Raw genomic sequence first — 26,275 nt, 5'->3', positions numbered from 1 at the left:
AACATGGGAAGATTGAACACATTCCTAAGGGAGCCTGAGAGTCTTGTGATTCATGCAACTCTCCACCCCACCAATTGAAAAAAAAAACCTTTCAACAGTGGGAGCCTCAGAAACTCCCTTGTTTTACAGGAAATTTCCCGTCTAAGCACACAGGTCAGATTTATTTTTGCTTTGGGAAATTTGTTTCTGTCACTCTTTTTGTTCAGAAATTATAGTTCTCTTTCTCTCCTTGCTGCAAAAGGTTTGTTTAATTCCCTCCCTCCTAATGTTTTCACTCCCAAACAGGCAGGTAGGAAAAGTTTATGCATTATTTGGGTGCTAGACCTGCCCCACTTCACATCCTGCATTTGTTTTTGAGATTTTCCACCCTCAATTCCCAAAGAAACATTGACTCATCATGACACACACACACACACACACAGAGTCACTTGGAAAAAATTAATTTAAGATCTGTATTTCTTAAGACTTCTCAATTATTTTGGCCTCATCATTAAGCATTTAGTTTAAAGAAAGACTATAAGCAGGCAAAATCATATGATCAAAACTATCATTGTACTATGTGTTGGCATGTCTGTAAGTCTGAAATCAAGAAACAATATGAAAAGCTGCTTTTACATTTAGCTCTTTCTTTGAGTTTTCAGGTTTGCGGCCTAAGCATTAAGATAAAAATGACCAGTCAGGTGGTTATTGCAGGGCCAGCTGATTATACTAATGCTTCCCTGAAGAATTGCAGCTGCAAATAAATTCTTTTTCTCCTGACCAGCTTCGTTATTGGCAGTTACCCCATAGTATATGCTGTCCCCTCGTGCTCTCCTGGGTCAGTGAGAAAGACACGGAGATGAGAAGGCAGCTGGATGGGGGTGGAGGAGGTACCCACTGACTCTCCCGCCCACTCCGTCTACCTTAGCACCAGTTCTTTGATGGGTTGTCTTAATTTGCCTGGGAAATATTAACTATTGCTATGGTTGAAATTTAAAGAGAAGGGCATGAAATTAAGTGGGAAGGAAACACCAAAGAGAAAAAAATAAACATGATGGGAGAGAAATTACTTAGGATAATGGAGGGTGTGATGGTTAATTTTATGTGTCAATTTGGCTAGGTTATGATGCCCAGTTTGGTCAAACACTAGTCTAGATGTTGCCGTGAACGTATATTTTAAATATTATTAACATTTATAATAACTGTTAAGTTAAGCAGATTACCCTCCATAATGTAGGTGGGTCTCATTCAGTCAGTTGAAAGCCTTATGGGCAAAGGCTAAGGTTTCCAAAGGAAGAAGGAATTTTGCATCAAGATGACGACATAGAAATCCTGCCTGAGTTTCCAGCCTACTGGGCTACCCTGTGGATTTCAGACTTAAGACTACAACATCACCTCTTGCCTGAGTTTCCAGCCTACTGGGCTACCCTGTGGATTTCAGACTTAAGACTACAACATCACCTCTTACCTGAGTTTCCAGCCTACTGGGCTACCCTGTGGATTTCAGACTTAAGACTACAACATCACCTCTTGCCTGAGTTTCCAGCCTACTGGGCTACCCTGTGGATTTCAGACTTAAGACTACAACATAACCTCTTGCCTGAGTTTCCAGCCTGCCCTACAGATTTAGAATTTGCCAGCCCCCACAATCCTTAAAACAAACCTGTCTCTTTCTCTCTTTACCCTATTGCTTCTGTTTCTCTGGAGAAGCCTGATTAATACAGAGGGCTCTAGGAAGGATGACCCTAGAGAAAAAAATGGAGCTGTTTGACTATAATCTGATACAAGCTTTCCAGTTTGGCAGAGAGCTTGCAGATAAGTCAGTGATAGATACTTTAAAATAGAACTATGCAAGGGAAAAAATTGAAGCAATTGTTAACTCCAGAGACAACAAAAAGTGGCATAGAAGACAGAGTAATTATTCTGCCTCATTTGGTTCAGTTATAAACACTGAATTAAAAAAATTTTTTTTATCGAAGTATAGCTGATTAACAATGTGTTAGTTTCAGGTGTATAGCAAAGTTTTACATATATACATATATAAGAAATACATATATATTCTTTTTCAGATCCTTTTCCATTATAGGTTATTACAAGATATTGGATATAGTTCCCTGTGCTACACAGTAGATCCTTGCTGTTTATCTATTTTATATATAGTAGTGTGTATCTGTTAATCCCAAGCTCCTAATTTGTTCCTCCTCTTTCCTCTTTGGTAACCATAAATTTGTTTTCTATATCTGTGAGTCTGTTTCTGTTTTGTAAATAAGTTCATTTGTATCATTTTTTAAGATTCCACATATAAGTAAGTGATATCATATGATATTTGTCTTTGCCTGACTTACTTCACTTGGTATGATAATCTCTAGGTCCAACCATGTTGCTTCAAATGGCACTATTTCCTTTTTATGGCTGAGTAATATTCCATTGTATATATTTACCACATCTTCTTTATTTATTCATCTGTCAATGGACACTTAGGTTGCTTTCATGTCTTGGCTATTGTAAGCAGTGCTGCTATCAACTGGGGTGTAGGCATCTTTTCGAATTATAGTTTTTGTCTTTTCCAGATACATGCCCAGGAGTGGCATTGCAGGATCATGTGGTAACTCTGTTTTTAGTTTTTTAAGGAAACTCCATACTGTTCTCCATAATGGCTGCACCAATTTACATTCCCACCAACAGTGTAAGAGGGTTCCCTTTTCTCCACATCCTCTCCAGCATTTATTATTTTGTAGACTTTTTGATGATGGCCATTCTGCCTGATGTGAGGTGATACCTCATTGTAGTTTTGATTTGCATTTCTCTAATAATTAGCAATGTTGAGCATCTTTTCATGTGCCTGTTGGCCCTCTGTATATCTTCTTTGGAGAATAAATGCTGAATATCGGTTTAAGGAAAATGACAGTGGTGGAAGAAGTTATATGGAAGTTGTGGTGTAAGTAAGTCAAATCCTCATCTTCACTGAGGAAGTTAAAAAATATCTAAAATTGAAAATTTGAAAAAAAGCAATATTATTTAGAAACAAGGAGATAAATAGCAGAAGAAACAACTAAAAGCATTTAAAACAGCTGCTTGCTGATTGACTCCAGTGGGAGTGGGTGGGCAAATAGCTGCTGTTTATCATTATAAATCTTGTAGATCATTTGGTCTTTTTTAAGTCCATATGTGTATTACTTTGATAAAAATAAAAACTAAATTAAAAGTTACGTGGGGGGCTTCCCTGGTGGCGCAGTGGTTGAGAGTCCGCCTGCCGATGCAGGGGACACGGGTTCGTGCCCCGGTCCGGGAAGATCCCACATGCTGCGGTGCGGCTGGTCCTGTGAACCTATGGCCGCTGAGCCTGCGTGTCTGGAGCCTGTGCTCCGCAACGGGAGAGGCCACAACAGTGAGAGGCCCACATACCGCAAAAAAAAAAAAGTTATGTGGGTCCAATACGGAAAATTTGGAAAGTACAGAAAAGTATAAGAAAGAAATAATAACCACTCATAATTCTTCCACTCAGAGAAGGTAACTATGCACATTTAAAAAAATTGAAATATAGTTAATTTACAATTTGTGCAACTACACACATTTCTTTCTTTCTTTCTTTATTTTTGGCTGTGTCGGGTCTTAGTTGTGGCACTTGGGCTCTTCATTGCAGCGCACAGGCTCCAGAGCACGTGGGCTCTGTAGTTGTGGCGGGTGTGCTCTCTAGTTGTGGCACAAAGGCTCAGTAGTTGCGGCACATGGGCTTAGTTGCCCCACGGCATGTGGGATCTTAGTTCTCTGACCAGGGATTGAACCCCCGTCCCCTGCATTGGAAGGTGGATTCTTAACCACTGGACCACCAGGGAAGTCCCAACTATGCACATTTCTGAGGAAAAGGATTATTAAATGAATTTATTGGTATTAAGCTGTCAGAGCTTGAGGATTTTTAAATATCATAACAGATATAAATGGACAGATAATAAGAGTATAATACTGCATGTGAAATATTGTAAGTATAATTACATACAGTATAATCATATACAGTATGATCCCATATGTGTTTATGTGTGTATTAGAAAGTAATCTGTACACCTGAAACTGATACAAAGAAAAAGGAAAACTACTAACCTCTTGGCAGTTAATTTATTCTACCGAAATTTGTGAATCTCAATGTACTACTCAACATACTCCCAAATAAACATTATTATCCACAATGATACTTTCAGTCAGATGAGGCCATGTAGTTGCTAAATGGAGTTCACTAAAATTAAAAAAAAACATAAAATAATGTTTTAAACAAAAATAAGAAAGTACTCTGAAGGGATACCCACCAAAATGTTACTTGGTAGTGACCAGGGCTGGGGCTGGGACTAGGGTGGGCAAGTGAGGAGTTAGGACTCACAGTGTAAGAAAACACACTCTCCGGATCATGCAAGCACAGGGGCCGTACCTGAACTTGAGTGCCTCCTTGAATACTGTGCCCTAGGTGCCTCACTTGCCTCAGTCTCTGCCCTGGTGGGGACATAGAGCTGCTGGATTGTGGACACTTTCCCCTTCATATTTTTCACTTAGATATACATTTAAATTGCTTGTAACTCCAAGGTATGTGGACCAGCAGCATTAGAATAACCTGGGAGCTTCTTTGAAATGCAGAATCTCAGCTCAGCCCCAGACCTTCTGAATCAGAATCTGCATTTTAGCTGAATCCCAGGGGATTTGTTTGCACGTTGAAGTTTGAGAAGCCCAGGGCTAGCAGGCACCAAGCACAGTTCCTTCCCTCAATTGGAGGGAATATTCAGATGCAATTGCTGTCATGGCCTCCAGTGGGTTGGACACACACTACCAGGGGGTAAGACGCCTGTTCTTTAGAGGACTGTGGTCTTTGCCAAGAGCCTGAGCTTCAGCTGGTGAAGCAATCACAGGTTAGCTTGATGGAGGAGAAGCAGGTGATTCCTTTGGGACAAAGAACAATTTAGAGCAAAGTTTAAAGAGAAGGGAAAGGCTAATGGGTCTGAAACTGGGGAAAGGAGCAAGACAAAAGAAGTGCTAATATTCAAACCAAGTAATTCAAGTCCCATGGTGATGAAGAATAACTTAGTATCCTATAAGGTTGTTCATTCCAAGAGTTTTTAGAGAAATCTGTTATAAAACTGAGAAGCTTGGATTAGGTGAATTATATTGTATTTATAAGAAGGCAGAGACTTCCCTCATGGCTCAGTGGTTAAGAATCTGCCTGCCAATGCAGGGGACACAGGTTTGAGCCCTGGTCTGGGAAGATCCCACATGCTGCTGAGCAACTAAGCCCATGCACCACAACTACTGAGCCCGTGCGCCTAGAGCCCATGCTCTGCAACAAGAGAGGCCACTGCAAGGAAAAGCCTGTGCGCCGCAACAAAGAGTAGCCCCTGCTCGCCGCAACTAGAGAAAGCCCACGTGCAGCAACTAAGACCCACTGCAGCCAAAAATAAATAAATTTATTTTAAAAAATTATAAGAAGGCAGAGTTAACATAGAATAGAAAATACAAAGGGAATGACTCTGTTTCAGTGTCAATTAATTAATAACCAGAAGTCAATTAATAAGGGTCCTGCTATATGTCTGCTGTCCATTTAGATTAGTAAATTAGATTAAAAAAGAACAGCAAAGTAATATATACTGCAATGGCAAACATTATTGACTGTATCAGCCAATATACATTCTTGACCTCTTTTTTCCTTGCCTGCCTCCCTAACAGGTCATAAAAAGCTGAGTATGCTCTCCCAGGAAGGGTGGCCATGTGATACAGTTCTGGCCAATGAGACCCCTGTGGAGGTCTCTAGACATTATATGGAGCCACCACCACTCTCACCAGAATGGATTCAGAGTGATCTTTCCAGGGCCTGGAGTAGGGTGAGGTGAGCCAGACACTCACCTTGGTATAAGATTTATGAAGGTGGCAAAAAATCAGTAATTAAGGTAATATTTTAATGCAATATTAAAAAAATAAAAATTAATGCAAAAAAATCCATGATGAATGAAATGTCAACATTTATAATAAAGGCCAGGGTCGTTCCTGTTGGTCCAGTGGTTAAGACTCCTTGCTTCCACTACAGGGGGCACGGGTTCCATCCCTGGTCAGGGAACTAAGATCCCACATGCCACAAGGCCCAAAAATAAAAAAATAAAAATAAATAAAATAAAACAAGGGCTGGGTCTGACAACACCAGAGTTTTAGAGTGAGGCAAATAAGGCTGAGTCCTGCAAGAGTAGGATCAGATCACCCTAATTTCCAACCCACAGGTAGGGGGTCAGGGTGGAAAAAGTGATTGGTGGCACTTAGGTTTTTATGCCCACTCTCTAGCTGCAAGGGAGTCTAGGAAAGAGACTACCTGTAATTTTCAGTTTTGATAGTGAGAAGTGGGAAATACTTGAAAGGGATTCAGGAGCTAGGTCGTCAAAAAGAATGACAAATGTCCACTACACTTAATGGAGTCATGGTAAAATGTCACCATTTGGGTCCATGAAGGGCTAGCTCAGCATATTTTGGCTAGATTATTTTGAGGAAACCTTTAGTATTTATTAGAGTTGGGATACAGATACGTTAATATAGGACTATAGAGAGTGGAGAACAAAATTACTCTCCTGAATCTGGGAAGGCTCCAAGGAAAAGATAAGGTTTGAGCTGGGCTTTAGAGGAAGGAAAGGGGAAAGCAGAAAGAACAGTGAATTTTCAGTTAGAAAATGGGGTTCCCTGCTTCACTACTTGGCTTCCCAGCTGTGAGAATTCAGGCAAGTCACTTTGCTTCCCCAAGTGTTAGTTACTTTATCTGTTGTTAAAAAAACAAAAATTCCACCAAGTAAATTTGAAGATCTATTGGCTTTGTTCAATCTTCATGAATCAGGCAGCATTCCAGCTAGTAAACAGAAAGGTGCTCTAATGGGTTGTACAAAATGGAAGGTTTTTGTGGTCGGGAGAAGGGTGGGGCAAGGAAGCTATTAGCAAAAGAAAAGAAAGAATTGCTTTAGGCCGGATCACCATATTTTGGGGAAAGGGTGAGGTTCAATCATGCAGATTCCATCTTCTTCCTTTGTGGGAGTTGTGGGGGAGATGGAGAGGGTCCACGTGACAGATTACCTCACTGGTGCTGACCAGAAAATTCCAGACTGGACGATTGAGATTACATTACCAAGGGAAGGTGGAAACTGCAATTAGATCAGGTATTAAATCTAAGTTTATTATCATGGGCTTTAGCACAAGTGATGCCATTTTGGGCCTGTGGTTTTCTCTTTAACACTAAAAAAGTATCCCTTGTAACCAACAAGGACCTACTGTATAACACAGGGAACTCTGCTCAATATTCTATAATAAACGAAGTGAGAAAAGAATTTGAAAAAGAATATATATATATATATATGTATAACTGAATCACTTTGCTGTACACCTGAAACTAACACAACATTGTAAACCAGATATAGTCCAATATAAAATAAAAGTTAAAAAAATAAATAAGTTAGGAAAAAAAAGCAAAAATAAAAGTAAAGGGCAAGGACTTCCCTGGTGGCACAGTGGTTAAGAATCTGCCTACCAGTGCAGGGGACACGGGTTCGAGCCCTGGTCTGGGAAAATCCCACATGCCGCAGAGCAACTAAGCCTGTGCACCATAACTACTGAGCCCGTGCGCCTAGAGCCCGTGCTCCACAGCAAGAGAAGCCACCTCAACGAGAAGTCTGTGCACCACGACGAAGAGTAGCCCCTGCTCTCTGCAACTAGAGAAAAACCTGAGTGCAGCAATGAAGACCCAACACAGCCAAAAATAAATAAATAAATCTTAAAAAAAAAAGTAAAGGGCAAGACCTTGATCTTGAAAATTAAAAAAAAAAAAAAATCTTATCCTTTGAGACCTGCCGAAGAGTTGTGAAGATCGAATGGCTGCTATCAAAAAGACAACAGGGGACTTCCCTGGTGGTGCAATGGTTAAGAATCCACCTGCCAATGCAGGGAACACAGGTTTGAGCCCTGGTCCGGGAAGACCCCATATGCTGCGGAGCAACTAAGCCCGTGCGCCACAACTACTGAGCCTGTGCTCTAGAGCCCGGGAACCACAACTACTGAAGCCCACATGCTCTAGGGCCTGCATGCCACAACTGCTGAACCGGCGTACTGCAACTACTGAAGCCCCTGCGCCTATAGCCCGTGCTCTGCAACAAGAGAAGCCACTGCAATGAGAAGCGCATGCACTGCAACGAAGACTCAATGCAGCCAAAAAAAAAAAAAAAAAAAAAAAGACAACAGGATGTGGAGAGAAGGGGATCCTCATGCATTGGTGGGAATGTAAATTGGTGCAGCCACTATGGAAAACGGTATGGAGATTTCTCAAAAAATTAAAAATATAGAACTAGAATTTGATGCAGCTTCCACTCCTGGGTATTTATCCAAAGAAAACAAGAACACTAATTAGAAAAGATATATGCATTCCTATGTTCATTGCAGCATTATTTACAATAGCCAAGATATGGAAGCAACCTAAGTGCCCATCAATAGATGAATGGATAAAGAAGATGGTATGTGTGTGTGTATAATATTCATATACATATGAATATTACTTAGCCATGAAAAAGAATAAAATTTTGCCATTTGCAACAACATGGGTGGACCTAGAGGGTATTATGCTAAGTGAAATAAGTCCGACAAAAACAAATACTGTATGATTTAACTTATATGTGGAATCTAAAGACAAAGGTAAATACTGTATGATTTCACTTATGTGTGGAATCTAAAGTAAATATAAATGAACAAACATAAAACAGAAACAGAGTTATAGATAGAACAAATAGGTGGTTGCTAGAGGGGAGGCAAGTGGGGGAAAAGGTGAGGGAGATTAAGAGGTACAAACTTCTAGTTGCAAAATAAATAAGCCATGGGTCTGAAATGTACAGTGTGGAGAATATAGTCAATAACTATGTAATATCTTTGTATGGTGACACTTGTAATTAGACTTATATCATTTTGAAATGTACAGAAATATTGAAACAGTATGTTGTATAACAGGAACTAATATAATATAGATCAATTATACTTCAAAAACAAATAAATGAACAAACTCATAGAAAAAAGGATCAGATTTGTGGTTACCAGAGGTGGGGAGGGGGAGTTGGATGAAGGTGGTCAAAAGGTACAAACTTCCAGTTATAGGATAACACAAGTACTAGGGATGTAATGCACACCATGATAAATATAATTTACACTGCTGTACGTTATATATGAAAGTTTGTTTTTTTAATTTTGTATTTATATGAGATGATGGTGTTTACTAAACTTATTGTGATAATCATTTCATGAGGTATGTAAGTCAAAGCATCATGTTGTACACAAATTTATACAGTGCTGTATGTCAATTATGCCTCAATAAAAATGGAGAAGAGTTGTGAGGATCACCTGAGATTAAGTGTTTGCACGTGGTTTATAGACTGAAAAGCGCTATGCAAACATCTGGCACTGTGACTAAGTCGTTAAGGATGGGGAGGACTGACAAAAGGCACTGAGGGAGAAGGGCCTCTGGGCAAGGAGAATGAAAGGTGAAGTGGTTTTTTTTTTAAATTAATTAATTAATTAATTTATTTGTGGCTGCATTAGGTCTTCGTTGCACGCGGGCTTTCTTTAGTTTTGTCGAGCGGGGGCTACTCTTCCTTGTGGTTTGCGGGCTTCTCATTGTGGTGGCTTCTCTTGTTGTGGAGCACAGGCTCTAGGCACGCGGGCGTCAGTAGTTGCAGCACGTGGGCTCAGTAGTTGTGGCTCACGGGCTCTAGAGCACAGGCTCAGTAGTTGTGGCGCTTGGGCTTAGTTGCTCCGCGGCATGTGGGATCTTCCGAGACCAGGGCTTGAACCCGAGTCCCCTGCATTGGCAGGAGGATTCTTAATCACTGAGCCACCAGGGAAGCCCCAGCGAAGTGGTTTTTGTGTGCTAAGACAAAAGGAAACTAGGCTTTGAAGTCTAGAAAGATGAAAGTACTCAAGGAAAGCCTATGTTTTTAAGACCATTAAGGAAACAAAGCCTGGGACTCCAAGCTTGAAGGATAAAACTAAGCCCTATGGTCTTACACAGTTACACAAGAGCGTGGGGGTACCCTAATATCACAAAACACACTAATGAATGACTTGCACACACGCTTCTTTCTCTGCCTACATGGCCTCTATTGAAGGCAGGCAGGGACCATGTCTTACTCATCTTTGTTTCCAGGAGCCTGACACTTCCGTTAAGAGCACTGCACTCCACTCTCAAGGAACCATTGAGTGCCCAAAGGCTTGGGACCTCTTTAACTCAAGGGGTGGGATGGACTAAGCGGCTGGGTAGCCTTGAAAAGCAGGTTCTTCTGTACACACTGGGATGCCCTCCCGGTATCCGATTCCAAACCCCATCCAAGGCAAGGCGTGGTAATCCTCACTTTAAGGAAGAGTAGGCGGGGCCAAGGACTCCAGCGGACCTATTTATGATGAAAATCAAGAGAAGGTGGGGGACCAAGATTACACAGGTGATAAAACTTCATGGAGCTACACGTGAACGCGAGCACGCACCCACACGCACACGCACAAATGAGTTCATGCCAAACTGGTTAAATCTGAGTCAGACTTGTAATCTAGTTAATTGCATTGGTCTAGTCAATTGTATCCCTCCAATGTTAATTTCCTGGTTTTGATAATGTAGTTTAGTTGTGTAAGATGTTGAGGGAAACTGGGTGGGTGATGGGTAAAAGGGGCCTCTTTGTACTAATTTTGCAACTTTTTGTGAGCTTATAATTATTTCAAAATAAAAATAAAAAGACCCTCCCCCGAGCCCAGCTCCGCCCACCCCCAGAAGGCTCCACACCTCACACTTCCGCGCTCAACACAGCCTCTCCTGCTGCAATAAGGCGAGGAGGGGCGGGGCCGCGCACGCGCAGACCTGAAATCCCCACCGCTTCACGGGGAAGTAACGCTTGCGCAGTCTGGGGCCCTGGCCGCCGCGGCAGCAGTCTGCGCTGTGAGGGACCGGTCCGCCTTGGCCCCTCAGCTTGCCGTCTTTTCCGGCAGTTGGGGCGCTTCCTGTTGTTCGCACCCGCAACCGCCCCTCGGCGCCTACCACAGAGCCCCTCACGCGTCGCGTCCCCTCCTCTGGTCGGCTGGCTGCTGGTGCTGGGGTTTCGCTTCTCCGCACGTCGAGACCGCTGGCCCGGCCGGCGTTTGCGGCTGTCGGCCGCCCCCAGCCCTGCCTTCCCTGGGGCTCTGGTGAGTGTCTAGCTGCTGTTGTCTTCGGTCCATCCCTGGCTTTTCCCTTCTCTCCTCTTCCCCCGACTCTTTTTGGGGTTTTCCCCTTCCCGCCGGCGTCCTGTTTCCAGCCCTGCCCTTTCGGCCCCTCCTGACAGGCCCCCTCCTCCTGGCTTCCAGAGGCTCCTTGTCGGTCCTCTGCATGTTTTCCCAGTCCCAGGCTCCCCACCCCGTCCTCTCTGTCTTCGTGTGCAGTTGGGGCGGGGAGCCAGGCTTTCTTTCCGTGTTGCCTGCTTTGTCTGCTCCCTGCCACCGCTCAGTACCCTCCGGGATGTCGGTCGTTACGAATGTTCACCTCCTTGTCTTTTTTCTAAGAACCTGAGAGGTGTTGTGTGAGGCAGAGATGTTGGTACCTTTGCGTCTGCCCCCTTCCTGATGGTCAGTCTTAGGGTACTGGCCTTCAGAGAAGCTGACTCTAAACCACAGGGAAATTTAGTGAAGACACTTCTTTTAAGATGAGTGGAGAAGGAATGTCAGTAAGAACTTGGAGCAAAGTCTGTGCAGAAAGACAGAGAAAGCATGCAGAACGGCAAGTAGAGAGACCAGATCTCCCAGTTGACTAAACGACACAAAGAGGAACTTGTTCTTTTTGAAGTGTACAGAGGAAGGCTGGAGTGAAGAAGCCCCGTGCTTCCTCTCCCTTTCAGCTCCCTTTGGCTCTGACTTAGAATTAGCCAGGCAGTGGATGTGGTTTCCCTAAGCACAAAACAGCCACCGCCACAATAACAGGCTCCACTGTCCACCCAAGCGTTAGATGGCAGCTTCTTCATAAGACGAGGAGAACAGCTCTATCCAACTCTGTATAGAAAACCATTCCATGTCCTAACCCTACCCCAATCATACATACATATATTTTCAGCTCCGGGTAATGGACATAAGAGACCAGTATTTTCCTAGCAGATCTTTTATAAGGTACTTAACTATGCATAGCACTGTGCATGATATGGGGAAGGATATTAAAAGTAGTAAAAGATAAGGTGCTTGCTCTCCAGTGGCTTACAGTTAGTTCAGTAGGAGAAATTAGATATGTAATTCTTAAGGAATAGTCTCAGCCCCAGTGTTGAATTGTCCAAATATTGAGTTGTCAGTCACAAAGAAATAAAGAATTTTGGTGAGAAAAGGGGGTATTTATGGAGTTAACAGGGTACCATTTTAAAGTCAATCAGCTAACCATGCGTAACTATCTAGATTGAATATAACAGTAGTTTTCATTTGATCTCCTTTTAACGTTTGCCCTGACTTATGAGGATCACATTCTTTTGTTCATTTTTTTTTAACTTTTAAGAATTTCTTACGTACCTATTATTTCTTAATTCTGAGTTGGAGAATGAAACAAATAGGGCAAAGGCCTCCTGTGGCCTATAGGTCAGGGCAAGAAGGCTTGAATTGTCAAAAGCTTTAGGTAAAGCCCTGTAAAGTACTTGGTTGGCCCAGTAAACCTATAAATTGCTGTAGGGCACTAGTAATTGTAACTTTTGATGAAAGGCTATTAAAATTAGGCTAACGCTTTTATGAGCAGAGGAAGAGGAGGGGGAGGAGGTTTGAAGAATCATCAAAGGGAAGGACAGTGCAACCTTTGCCATTACATCAGAGACTGTATGAAGGTTGGAAACCATTCAGCTAGAACATTGTTGGCCTGCTGTATGTGTTTCTTTGAGCGCACTTAATCTCCTGTTGATCTTTTACAAAGGTTAGGAAGTCATGGTAGTGACTTAAATGGGTCAAAACGTTTGTGCCCCAGTTTTTATATACCCGTCAATGTACATGTAATTTTGTTCTTTACCTTTGTTGACACCTGAAAATCATTAACTTGCTCAACTTATGTTTACTAATTGCCTATTATATGGAAGGCGCTGTTTGTCTTAAACACTCTCTAGTCGTATTTTTATGTGGAAATAATTTCGTTTGTTAAAATGTAAAAAAAAAATATATATATATATATATATATATATAACTAGAGAGAGAGAGAGAGAAACAGAGACATTCTCCAGAAATTTTCAGACAAAGGAGTACTAAGGGCTCTCTCGCTTCAGACTTGTTTTTAAATCTGCTTTTAAAATTTCTTCACCAAACTTAAAGTACATGTGGTTTTCATTGTGGGTGGAGGGGGTACAGGCTGACAAATAAGGAACCACACCCGAGCTTCATAAACCAAACAGAGGTTTTTAAAAAAAATTCTACTGATAGCCTAAAAACATTTGAGTTTGCTTTGGTGTTAGCAGAAACTTTCCCATAAAAAGTAACGTTTTATAGTAAGGTAGAGATGAGTTCAATATCTTGAATTTGTGATTACTGATCATTTTGGCGCATCATGAATCAAAATGTTTGACTTTGAAGTAGAGCCTTGATTTTGAATCTTTTTTCTCTGATGACAGTATTCTTTGTGATTTTCCCTGAGTATCTTTTTATAAAATTGCTTAATGCTAAGCCTATTTTCTTAGTAATAGTGTTTGCACATTCCTTAAAAGCCTAAGTTTAATCTACAAAACAATTTAAAAGTCCTTGAAAATGGCCCTTGGCCCCTCCTGATTTTTACTCAGCTTCATATTGGGATGAAAATATAGACTTAGAGGCAGGTCCTGTAGGAGGAAGGCATGATAAGGATAAAATATTGAGCATTATTGCCAATGCTGGAGCAAGTCAAGGTTGGTGAACAATTTGGCGAGGTGTGACAATGTAGGTTGGCAAAAAATATTTAGGGCAAATGAGGTTTAAATTTAGGCGGGAAAAATATTCTGTAAGCTATTTAAACCTTGCTGGTATCGGTTTTCAAATATGTAAAACTAGGAGGTTAGGATCTCTTGTTTTTAAGGTATCTTCCATCACTAAAATTATGATTCAGGTTTTTTCTTTTGTAATATTGTTTCCATCATAGGTCTTTGTTTTAACTTGTCAATTCAACTAGATGGTAAACGTCTATCAAATAACCATAAGCCATGTCACAGTACATATATACCTATAGATGAAGATTTTAGTCATAGATTTTTTTTAAACTATAGAAATTGTAAATTTAAAAGTTCTTGGTAACTTAATGGTAATAGTACACACTCATTGAAGAAAATATAGAAAATGTGGAAAACACAAACAAGAATAAAATGATCTATTGTATTCTCACTGCCTAGAGTTAGGCCACTAATAACATTTTGATATATATTTCTAATAATTCTGTGCATATACAGTAAACACATAAAATGGTATACATTCTGTTTTTTAACCTATTCTTTTTCACTTAAACTGGAAATATTTTCCCTGACATTAAACATTTGAGCATGTTTTAATTGTCTGCATATTAATTTCATTGTAGGACTTTTCCATAATTTAATCAGTTCTGTTGTTGGTTATTCAAGTTACTTCTAGTTTTTCTTTGTCATTACAATGCTGCATTGAATCCCCTTGTGTATGAATCCTTATGGGTCTTTGATTTCTTCAAGATAGATTCCTGGATGGCAAAGAATTGTACTGTCAATGTTATTATATATTCTTAACATATGTATCTGGTATTGTAATCTTGTTCTCTTCTTTTTAAAAAATGCAACACTATGCTTTAAAGATATATTCATGTTGCTTTTAGATACACGTAGATTGGCTTCTGACTGTTGTACGGTATTTCTTTGTATGCATCCACAACATTTTATTTATGATTTGCTTACTGAATTGCCTCCAACTTCTCATAACACAGATGATGGCATAGTGAACATCCTCTGTAATGCACATCCTTGTGCATGTTCCCTTAAGAGCCTGTGTGACAGTTTCTCTAGGCCTTATACCTAGGGATGATATTTCCGGGTCAAAAAACATTAATGTATACTTATTTACACCAAGTATTCTGTTTGTTTTTTGTTATATATTGTTTGTCCTCCAGAAAACTTGGGTCAATTTACATTCCTACCAATAGGGTAAGAGAGTGCATAATTGGTGGATTCTAACTCCAAAACTGATACCTTTTTTGTTGTTGTTTCTAGCAGCCATGGCAATGACAGGCTCAACACCTTGCTCGGCCATGAGTAATCACACAAAGGAAAGGGTGACAATGACCAAAGTGACACTGGAGAATTTTTATAGCAACCTTATCGCTCAACATGAAGAACGAGAAATGAGGTAAAGAATTTTGAGAAAATTGTGTCATGGTTTTGGCATCCATGTCTAGTATCGTAAATCACATTCATAATATGGTTGAAAGGAGACAAGAATAGCAGCAGCCGTGTTGCAGCCTATTCGAGTACAGTGGAGTGACAGTGTCACTGATTTCCAAAGCCCTTGCTATTAACCCACTTATTTCTACTGCTAGTCAATGACATAAAATTTCATGGTAGTATAAAAAAATTAATTGGGCCAAAACCTTAGAGTTCATTGTGAAGGCAGTGTGATGTAATGGAAAGAGCAAACCTTATGGAGCCGGATCTGGGTTTAGAATCCTGCCTTTACCAGTTAGTAGCTGTATGAGGTTGGAACAAGTTCTTAGTCTTCCTGCGTATCAGCTGTCCCATCTGGAAAATGGGGATACTACTACTTGCCTTGCAGGATTGCTGTGGGGATTAGATATAACATATATGAGTACCCACCAAAGTGCTTCACACAGTAATCACATAGTTAATGGGGTAGTAGCGTTACCGACTCCAATCTCATACTGCTCGCTGCATGACAGGCCAATAAATCGAGAGACGAGTTGTTGAGGCAAGAAATAGCGACTTTATCCAGAAAGCCAGCAAACCGAGAAGGTGGTTTGCCCCTAAAGAACCATCTTGCCTGAGGCTCCTTTTGTACTAAAAGGGAAGGGAGTAAAGTCAAACATTTCCTGGTTCCAATCAACCTCCAGAGGCGTTGTGTTAATTTCTCCCTCTCTGCAGTCATTCATTCACAGGTGGGCCTGGTCAGGATGTTTCCTGTGAACTAAACAAAGGTATTTTAGCTTAATGCTCATTACCTGGTTTCCCAGAGATGGGCATTTATGTATAATTTAAGCTTATAGGCAACATCCCTTTAGTGATTAACTTGTAATAGAATACAAAAAGTTCTTCCCTATTACAGTAGCAACTATTGTTACTGATCTAGTGTGCACTATCCATGTAGTAACTCATAATTAAATTTTTTTCCCAATATTTTATTATGAAAATATTCAGAAGTACAGAAAAGTTGAAAGAATTATAGTGAATACCCATACAGACATCATATAGATTCTACTATTATCATCTGTTGTTTTATCACATATCGATCTATCCATTCCTTTATCCATTCATTAATTCATCTTAACTTTTTGCTTGTACTTCAAAGTATGCTGCAGATGTCTATATGTTTTACTTCTGAATATTTCTGCTTGTATAACAAATGGAGTTTTCTATATATATTTTAAGAGAGTGGAAAATCTGCGTACAATGAAATGCACCACCTTAAGGGTACGTTTTGAAGTTTTGACAAATACATACACCTGTATAACTTAAACCCCTATCAAGATGTAGAATATTACCATCATCCCAGAAAGTCCGTCCCTGGAGATTCTCCTTCAACCCCAGGCCACGGTTGTGATTTTGTTTCTACCATAGATTAATATTGTCTATTCCATACAAATGGGACATGTATAATGGATTCTTTTGAATAAGGCATCTTGCACTCAGCCTAATGTTTTCAAGGTTCATCCATGTTGCTTTTGTGTGCATAGTTTGTTCCTTTATATTGCTGAGTACCATTCTCTTTTATGACTACCATAGTTTGTTTATATATTCTTTTGTTGATAAAAATCAGGGCATTTTAAAGTTTTGGGCTGTTTTGAATCAGTTTCTCTGAACATTTGTGTACAGATCTTTTTGTGAACGTTTGTTTTCAGTTCTTAGGTAAATATTTAGGAGTGGAATGGCTGGCTTGTAAACATACATAAGTATATGTTTAGTTTTATAAGAAACTGCTAGACCTTTTTCTAAAATATTGCCAACAGTGTATGAGAGTTCTAGTTGCTTTATATATATTTTTTAACATTTATGTTGTCAGTCTTTTAACTTTAGCTTTTCTTGTGGATGCTTAGTGGCATTTCATTGTTGTTTTATTTTATTTTTAAACTCTTGCTCTTTTTTTTTTTTAAATAAATTTATTTATTTTTGGTTGTGTTGGGTCTTCATTGCTGGGCACTAGCTTTCTCCAGTTGCGGCGAGTGGGGGCCACTCTTCGTTGCAGTGCATGGGCCTCTCAGTGAGGTGGCTTCTCTTGTTGAGGCGCGCGGGCTCCAGAGCGCAGGCTCAGCAGCTGTGGTGCATGGGCTTAGTTGCTCCGCAGCATGTGGGACCTGGGTCCCCTGCATTGGCAGGCGGATTCTTAACCACTGCGCCACCAGGGGAGTCCCTCGTTGTTTTAATTTGCATTTCTCTGACAATTAAAGATGATGAACATTTTTCTTTATGTGCTTTTTTGGCCATTTGTGTATTTTCCTTTGTGAAGTGTTATTCAAAGTTTTTGACCATTGAGTTTTAGGAGTTTCTTATATATCTTAGATACTGGTCCTTTGTCGTAGGTGTGTTTTGCAAAGTTTTCCCAGTCCGTGGCTTTCCTGTTCATCTAATTTGGCATTTTTTTCTTTTGTAGTTTTTGCATTCTGTGACCTCTAAGAAACCTTTGCCTACCCCTAAGTCATGAAGATATTCTTTTATGTTTTCTTCTGGAAGTTTTATAGATTTAGTTTTTACATTTATATGATCCATCTTGAGTTAATAAGTGTGTATGGTATGAGGTGGGGTTTGAGATTTATTTATTGATTTTCCTTATGGATATCCAGTTATTTAAGCACTATTTGTTGCAAAGATTTTCTTTTCCCCATTAGATTGCTTTGGCACTTTTGAAAATCAAGAACTGTGTAATTGTGTACCTGTGTCTGGGCTCTTTATTCTGTTTCATTGATTTATTTGTCTGTCCCTATGCCAGTATCAGATTGTCTTATCACGGTAGCTTTGTGGTAAGTTTTGAAGTCAGAAACTGTAAGTCCTCAACTTTGTTGTTCTTGTTTTTTTCCGAGATTGCTTTGGATATTCTAGGTTCTTTGAATTTCCATATAAATTTTAGAATCAGCTTGTCAGTTTCTACAGAAAAGCCTGATGGTTGTAATTGTATTGAATCTGTAGATCAGTTTGAGGGAGAGTTGACATCTTAATATTGAATCTTCTGAGGCTTATCTCTCCATTTTGTTAGGTCTTTAATTTTTCTCAGCAGTATTTTGTAGTTTTAGGATGGAGGTCTTTCATGTCTTTTGTTTGTTTATTCCTAGTATTTTTGGAGTTTTTTGATGCTATTGTAAGTGGATATTTAAAATTTCATGTTCCACTTGTTTGCTGCTAGCATATAGAACTATAACTGAATTTTGTATATTGACCTTATACCCTGTGACTTGCTAATTTACTTATTCTAGTAGCTTTTTTGTAGATTCCTTAGGATTTTCTGTGTGAACAATCATGTCATAGCCAAATAGAGAGTTTTATGCCTTCCTTTCCAATCTGTACAACTTTTCTTTCTTTTTCTTGCCTTTTTACATTGGCTAGGATTTCAGGTACAATGTTGAATGTAAGTGGTGGGAGTAGACATCTTTTGTTCCTGATTTAAGGGGGAAAGCACTATTTCACTGTTAGTTGTGATAATGTAGCTTTTTCAAAGATGCTCTTCATAGGTTAGGGAAGTTTCCTTATGTTCCTATGAGACTGAGAGTTTTTATCATGAGTGGATATTGAATTTTGTCAAATGCTTTTTCTGCATCTTTGAAATGATCATACTGTTTTTTCTCCTTTATTCTCTCACTGTGGTGAATTACATGAACTGATTTTTGAATGTTAAACTAACCTTCCATTCCCGGGGTAAACCCTCTTGGTCATAATGCATTATTCTCTTGCTGTGTTGCTGGTTTCAGTGTGCTAACGTTTGGATAAGGATTTTTTGCAACAGCTTTCTGCAGGAGGGTGTAGATCATAATTTAAATGGGATATATGACTTGACCTTAAATATGCAGCTCTATATGTGGAATAGCAAGATACTTTATACCTGGTGGTGGCTAGCAGTTGTTCACTGGGACAAACAAGAGCCTGTACAGTGCTCTTTGTTAGAATCATGGGGAATTCAAAAATAAATTTGCACTCTGTCTCTAGGCATGTGAAACCTGTTGGAGATGGTTATTTTCAAATACAGCCACTCTCTTGAAATCAGAGCTTCTGGAATTGTAGTTACAAAGCAATTGCTTATGAATTCTGATTAAGTTACTTGTCTTATTTGATAATAGTCAGTTGGTTTGGTTTTTTCCCTAATTAATTATTTAATTAATTTTTGGCTGCGTTGGGTCTTTGTTGCTGCACGCGGGCTTTCTCTAGTTGTGAGCGGGGGCTACTCTTCGTTATGGTGCGCGGGCTTCGTATTGAGGTGGCTTCTCTTGTTGCAGAGCACGGGCTCTAGGCGCGTGGGCTTCAGTAGTTGTCGCTCGCAGGCTCAGTAGTTGTGGCTCACGGGCTCTAGAGCGTAGGCTCAGTAGTTGTGGCGCATGGGCTTCGTTGCTCTGTGGCATGTGGGATCTTCCTGTACCAGGGCTTGAACCTGCGTCCCCTTCATTGGCAGGCGGATTCTAACCACTGTGCCACCAGGGAAGCCCAGTCAGTTGGTTTTTAATCCTACTGGCTCTGCCCTGTGGTGCATCATGGATATGTATCACATTCTCCAGGAACAAGATGATACATGGTTTTATCTACTTTGTTAGTAAGTGTTATATTTTGATTTACACTAAGATTGCACCCCCAAAATCAGTTGAAATCAGTGCTTTTTTTGTTTTGGATTCTCAAGATGCAAAGACCTTCCAAAAGTTTTCATGGTTTTTCTTTTCTTGAAGACCAAGTTAATCAAAAGACAGTAAAAAGAGAATGTTAGATATTTAACAGGATTAGAATGTTTTTGTAATTTTTGTTACCAAATCACCATTATTTTTCATTAAAAAAAACAGTAGATACTTTGAACTTTTCAGAATTAGTATTTCCTTGTTAATCTTTTTAGCGCCCTCTTTTTTTGTTGCTGTTTTGTTTTTTATTTTTAAAAATTTTTATTGGAGTATAGTTGATTTACAATGTTATGTTAGTTTCAGGTGTACAGCAGAGTGAATTAGTTATACATATGTATATCCATTCTTTTTCTGATTCTTTTCCCATATAAGTTATTACAGAATATTGAGTAGAGTTCCCTGTGCTATACAGTAGGTTATCTATTTTATATATAGTAGTTTGTATATGTTAATCCCAATCTCCTGATTTTTCACTTCCCCCCACGTATCCCCTTTGGTAACCATAAGTTTGATTTCAAGATCTGTGAGTCCATTTCTGTTTTTGTAAATAAGTTCATTTGTATCATTTTTAAAATTAGATGCCACATGTAAGTGATACCATATGATGTTTGTCTTTCTCTGACTGACTTCACTTAGCATGATAATCTCCAGGTCCATCCTTATTGCTGCAAATGGCATTATTATTTTTTTATGGCTGAGTAATATTCCATTGTATATTTATATACCACATCTTCTTTATCCATTCCTCTATCGATGGACATTTAGGTTGCTTCCATGTCTTGGGTATTGTAAATAGTGCTGCAGTGGACATTGGGGTGCATGTATCTTTTCGAATTATGGTTTTCTCTGGATATATGCCTAGGAATGGGATTGCTGGATCATATGGTAGCTCTATATTTAGTTTTTTAAGGAACCTCCATACCATTCTCCATAATGGTTGTACCAATTTACATTCCCACCAGTGGTGTAGAAGGGTTCTCTTTTCTCCACAACCTCTCCAGCATTTATTGTTTGTAGATTTTTTGATGATGGCCATTCTGACCGTTGTGGGGTGGTATCTCATTGTATTTTTTGCATTTCTCTAGTGCCCTCTTTTTTGGACATGAGTTGATACTTGGTCTTGAGTTTGTTGATACAATTTGATAAGACTATTTTATTTCAGGTTTTATCACCCCTAGAAAATTAAAAAATTAAAAAAGAAAAACAGTATATAAACAACTCATATAATTCAACATCAAAAAATCAAACAACAGGGGCTTCCCTGGTGGCGCAGTGGTTGAGAGTGCACCTGCCGATGCAGGGGACATGGGTTCGTGCCCCGGTCCGGGAAGATCCCACATGCTGCGGAGTAGCTGGGCCCGTGAGCCATGGCTGCTGGGCCTGCGTGTCCGGAGCCTGTGCTCTGCAACGGGAGAGGCCACAACAGTGAGAAGCCCGCGTACCGCAAAAAAAAAAAAAAAAATCAAACAACACAATTAAAAAATGGGCAGTGGGCTTCCCGTGTGGCACAGTGGTTGGGGGTCCGCCTGCCGATGCAGGGGACACGGGTTCGTGCCCCGGTCCTGGAGGATCCCACATGCCGTGGAGCAGCTAGGCCCGTGAGCCATGGCCGCTGAGCCTGCGCGTCCGGAGCCTGTGCTCCGCAGCGGGAGAGGCCACAGCAGTGAGAGGCCTGCGTACCGCAAAAAAAAAAAAAGGGCAGAAGAACTGAACAGACACCTGAAAGAGGAAATGCAGATGGCCAACAGGCACATGAAAAGATGCTCAACATAGCTAATCATCAGAGAAATGCAAATCAAAACCACAATGAGATTCCATATATATGTGTTAGCATACGGTATTTGTTTTTCTCTTTCTGAAATACCGTATGCTAACACATATATATGGAATCTAAGAAAAAAGAAAAGAAAAAAAAAAGGTCATGAAGAACCTAGGGGTAAGACGGGAATAAAGTCACAGACCTACTAGAGAATGGACTTGAGGATATGGGGAGGGCTAAGGGTAAGCTGTGACAAAGTGAGAGAGTGACATGGACATACATACACTATCGAATGTAAAATAGATAGCTAGTGGGAAGCAGCTGCATAGCACAGGGAGATCAGCTCGGTGCTTTGTGACCACCTAGAGGGGTGGGATAGGGAGGGTGGGAGGGAGGGAGACGCAAGAGGGAAGAGATATGGGGACATACGTATATGTATAACTGATTCACTTTGTTATAAAGCAGAAACTAACACACCGTTGTAAAGCAATTATACTCCAATAAAGATGTTAAAAAAAAAAACCCAAAACCACAATGAGATATCACCTCACACCTGTCAGAATGGCTATCATCAAAAAGAATACAAATAACAAATGTTGGTGAAGATGTTGAGCAAAGGGAACCCTCATACGCTGTCTGTGGGAATGTAAATTGATGCAGCCACTGTGGAAAACAGTATGGAGGTTTCTCAAAAAGCTAAAAATAGAACTACCATATGACCCAGCAATTCTACTCCTGGGTATCTATCTGAAAAAAAACCCAAAGTCACTAATTTGAGAAGATAAATGCACCCCAGTGTTCATGGCAACATTATTTACAATTGTCAAGATATGGAAGCAACCTAAGTGTCCATCGACAGATGAATGGATGAAGAAGATGTGGTTTATTTACATATATACATACACACAGAATGGAATACTACTCAGGCATAAACAAGTATGAAATTTTGCCATTTGCAGCAACATGGATGGACTTGTAAGGCATTATGCTAAATGAAATAAGTCAGAGAAAGAAAAATACTGTATGATATCATTTATATGTGGAATCTAAAAAATACCACAAACCAGTGAATATAACAAAAAAAGAGGACTTCCCTGGCACAGTGGTTAAGAATTCACCTGCCAATGCAGGGGACCCGGGTTCGATCCCTGGTCCGAGAAGATCCCACATGCCACAGAGCAACTAAGCCTGTGCACCACAACTACTGAGCCCACGTGCCACAACTACTGAAGCCCATGTGCCTAGAGCCTGTGCTCCGCAACAAGGAGAAGCCACCGCAATGAGAAGCCCATGCACCACAACGAAGAGTAGCCCCCACTCGCTACAACTAGAGAAAGCCCACGTGCAGCAACGAAGACCCAATGCAGCCAAAAATAAATAAAATTACAACAACAACAACAAAGCAGACTCACAGATATAGAGAACAAACTAGTGGTTACCAGTAAGGGGGGCCAGTATGGGGAGGGGAGTGGGAGGTATGAACTATTGGGTGTAAGATAGGCTACAAGGATATATTGTACAACATGGGGAATATAGCCAATATTTTGTAATAACTGTAAATGGATTGTAAGCTTTCAAAATTGTATCAAAAATTAAAAATTAAAAAAAGAAAAACAGTGATTGGCAGGTGCTACCACAGTAGTAAGTAAACCAAAATTAGAACTGTCAGAAATGGAGTTTCAAGTGTTTTGATGTTATGGGGGAAAAGTCACAGAACCTTGATAAATAAGCAAAGTTTTAATGGTATGAGACAATTGATGGTAAAGAAACATTTTATTATGGGTATATGGCTAATATATGATGAGCAGTTTAAAATAATAGATATTGGGCTAGTAAATTTGAGGGCTAATAAAAGAGATCATGTTGTAATACAAAATTTTATTTTGTTCGTATATGCCTTGTCTTGTTGCCTTTAAAATCTCTAGTGTTTCCCCCACTTATATACAACTTTTGTGCTGTTCCATTTATAGTAGAGCACTGGGTTATATTTGAACAAAGGATTTACTGCAGGGGAAATGAGACCAAAGCCTAAAGGCAGAAGAAAAAAATCATTTGCAAATTATTTTCTGTATAAAGGTAGAATATGAGAACGTTGGGCTATTTCATAGAAACACTACAGTAAGTTCTACATATTGGTTTCAACACAGTTAAATTCCTTGAGTCTAGTGCCCGTTGTACAGTGTTGCAGCATGCTTATTAAAGCTACTTATAGATGATAAACTGAATCCCTTCAGTAGTGCAAGTTCATATTCTTTTTTTAATCTGTGTTTTGCCTTCGATAGTGGCCTCTGTGGTAAGCTTCTCCAGGAACAGCAATTCTCCTGTTCTCTTATGTGATCCTAGGTACACATAAGAGAGATAGGTGTTGATAATTGCCTAGTTGTTCATAGAAAATGAATGGTTTGGATAATTTGAGCAGTTTGAAATCAAAACTGAGGCAGCTGGCATTTCTTTTTACAAAATATTCTATATTGTTTCTGTTCTTTTTTTTTTTTTTTTTGGCAGTACGTGGGCCTCTCACTGTTGTGGCCTCTCCCGTTGCGGAGCACAGGCTCCGGACGCGCAGGCTCAGCGGCCATGGCTCACGGGCCCAGCCGCTCCGCGGCATGTGGGATCTTCCCGGACCGGGGCACGAACCTGTGTCCCCTGCATCGGCAGGCGGACTCTCAACCACTGCGCCACCAGGGAAGCCCCTGTTTCTGTTCTTTATGAATACTATTTTGGTGGATTAATTAAAGCCATAAAAGCCTAATTTAATAGGCAATAATTGTATGCTCTCTCCCTAAATCAAATAAGAACTATCATGCATTTTACCCTCTGAGAACCAGCATTTTCTGCTACTTCTCTTCCATATTCTTACCCAGGTTTTCCTAACTGTTTGCTTTTAGTCTGATCTGATACTGAGTTGCAATGTGTGATTATTACTAGTGAGCAAGTTGTCAGTTTTATTTGGGCCCCAGAAATGGTTAAGTCTAGACTTATCTAATGATATTCACTGACTAGATATCAGTCAAACCAAAGTAATTTGTTGAGATTTTTAAAATTTTGTGTAATATTCATTTTTAGGGTATTTCTTGAGAATTCAATTTTGATCATGGAGATGCCCACTGTTTATTTCTATACCATTTTTCCTGGTTATTTTAAGTGTGTCATCAGCAGAAATTAGAAATATTGTCTACTCAGCTTGCTTGTAGAGTGGACTAGCCTTTTCCTGCCATCCCTGCTGCCTCTGAATCAAGCTGTGCTTGGAGGCGAGTCTAAATTAGGTGTAGTAAAGGGGGCTAATTAAAAGAAGTAGTCATGAATGTGTGTGTACATTGTGACATGTTCCGACCTTTTTTCTTTCTTTTTTTTTTTTAATTTAGCAACATACATCTTAAAAAGTTGCTGTGTACAAAGCATTATTCTTAGTGGAGAAGGAGGATTCAGATGTGGTCCCTGCCTTCAAAAGAACATACCATCTCATGTGGGAAATGGTCTTACACGATAATAAATGGAGGTCACGGAAGCCTTGCTGGGTGGGGTTGGGTGTGGCCTCTGTGTGTGAAAGTGCCTCTTCCTCCCAGGGTTCTGGTTTGGAACACTGGAGTTGAGCTGAAGAGGCCTCATCAAAGGCTGGAGGGTTAGCTAGCCGGGCCCTGCGACCAGAGGGACATGTGGTGGAGGGGCCTGCCTTTCTCAATCATTGTGGGCATTTTTAAACATACGCATAGAAAGACTAATACAATGAGCCCCCATATAGTCATCCCTCAGATTCAGTAATTATCAAGACTTTGCTAAATTTGTTTCATTTATTCCATTTTATTCTTTCTTGCTATTGTGTTTTTTTTTTTTTTTTTTTTTTTTTTTTTTTTTTTTTTGCTGTATGTGGGCCTCTCACTGTTGTGGCCTCTCCCGTTGTGGAGCACAGGCTCCGGACGCACAGGCTCAGCAGCCATGGCTCACGGGCCCAGCCACTCCGCGGCATGTGGGATCTTCCCGGACCGGGGCACGAACGTGTGTCCCCCTGCATCGGCAGGCGGACTCCCAACCACTGCGCCACCAGGGAAGCCCTTGCTATTGTGTTTTAAAGCAAGTTTCAAACATCTGTCATTTCAATCCTACGTACTTCAGTATGCATCTCCAAAAATATGGCCATTTTCTTGTTATCACAATGCCAAAGTGAGTCTAACAAAGTTAGTAATTCCTTGGTATTGTCTTACAGAGGATGTCACTTGTAAGCCTTTTGTAAGACGTCACTGTGTTTGCCATTTTTGCGTCCTCTTCAAGATCTTTGTTGCTTGGTCCCAATAAATCATTACCATGGATAATTTTGCATGATAGAGGCTTTTTCTGGGTGCTTTCTCTAATGAAAGAATCTGAGGGGAATTCCCTGGCAGTCCAGTGGTTAGGACTCCGAGCTCTCACTGCCTGAGGCCCTGGGTTCAATCTCTGGTCAGGGGACTAAGATGTCACATCTCGTAAGTCGTGTGGCACGGCCAAAAAAAAAAAGAAGAAAA

The 26,275-nt window shown here is 40.2% G+C and overlaps 1 protein-coding gene across 1 annotated transcript in view; it reads left to right on the top strand.

Moving 5' to 3' along the window:
- Positions 1–15,196: 15,196 nt before the first annotated feature.
- STK38 (serine/threonine kinase 38) overlaps positions 15,197–26,275 on the top strand; it is a gene marked incomplete at both ends in the record, with an annotated part of 36,531 nt that continues 25,452 nt past the window's right edge. The window contains one exon of the mRNA XM_079712516.1: positions 15,197–15,327. Within this exon, the coding sequence (XP_079568642.1) occupies positions 15,197–15,327 (131 nt within the window). The remainder of the gene's footprint in view (positions 15,328–26,275) is intronic.

The sequence above is a fragment of the Hyperoodon ampullatus genome, assembly GCF_949752795.1.
Source record: "Hyperoodon ampullatus genome assembly, chromosome: 10".
NCBI classification, from domain to species: Eukaryota; Metazoa; Chordata; class Mammalia; order Artiodactyla; family Ziphiidae; genus Hyperoodon; species Hyperoodon ampullatus.
Note: the sequence above shows the minus strand (reverse complement) of the source record. Positions and strands in the feature narration are given on the sequence as shown.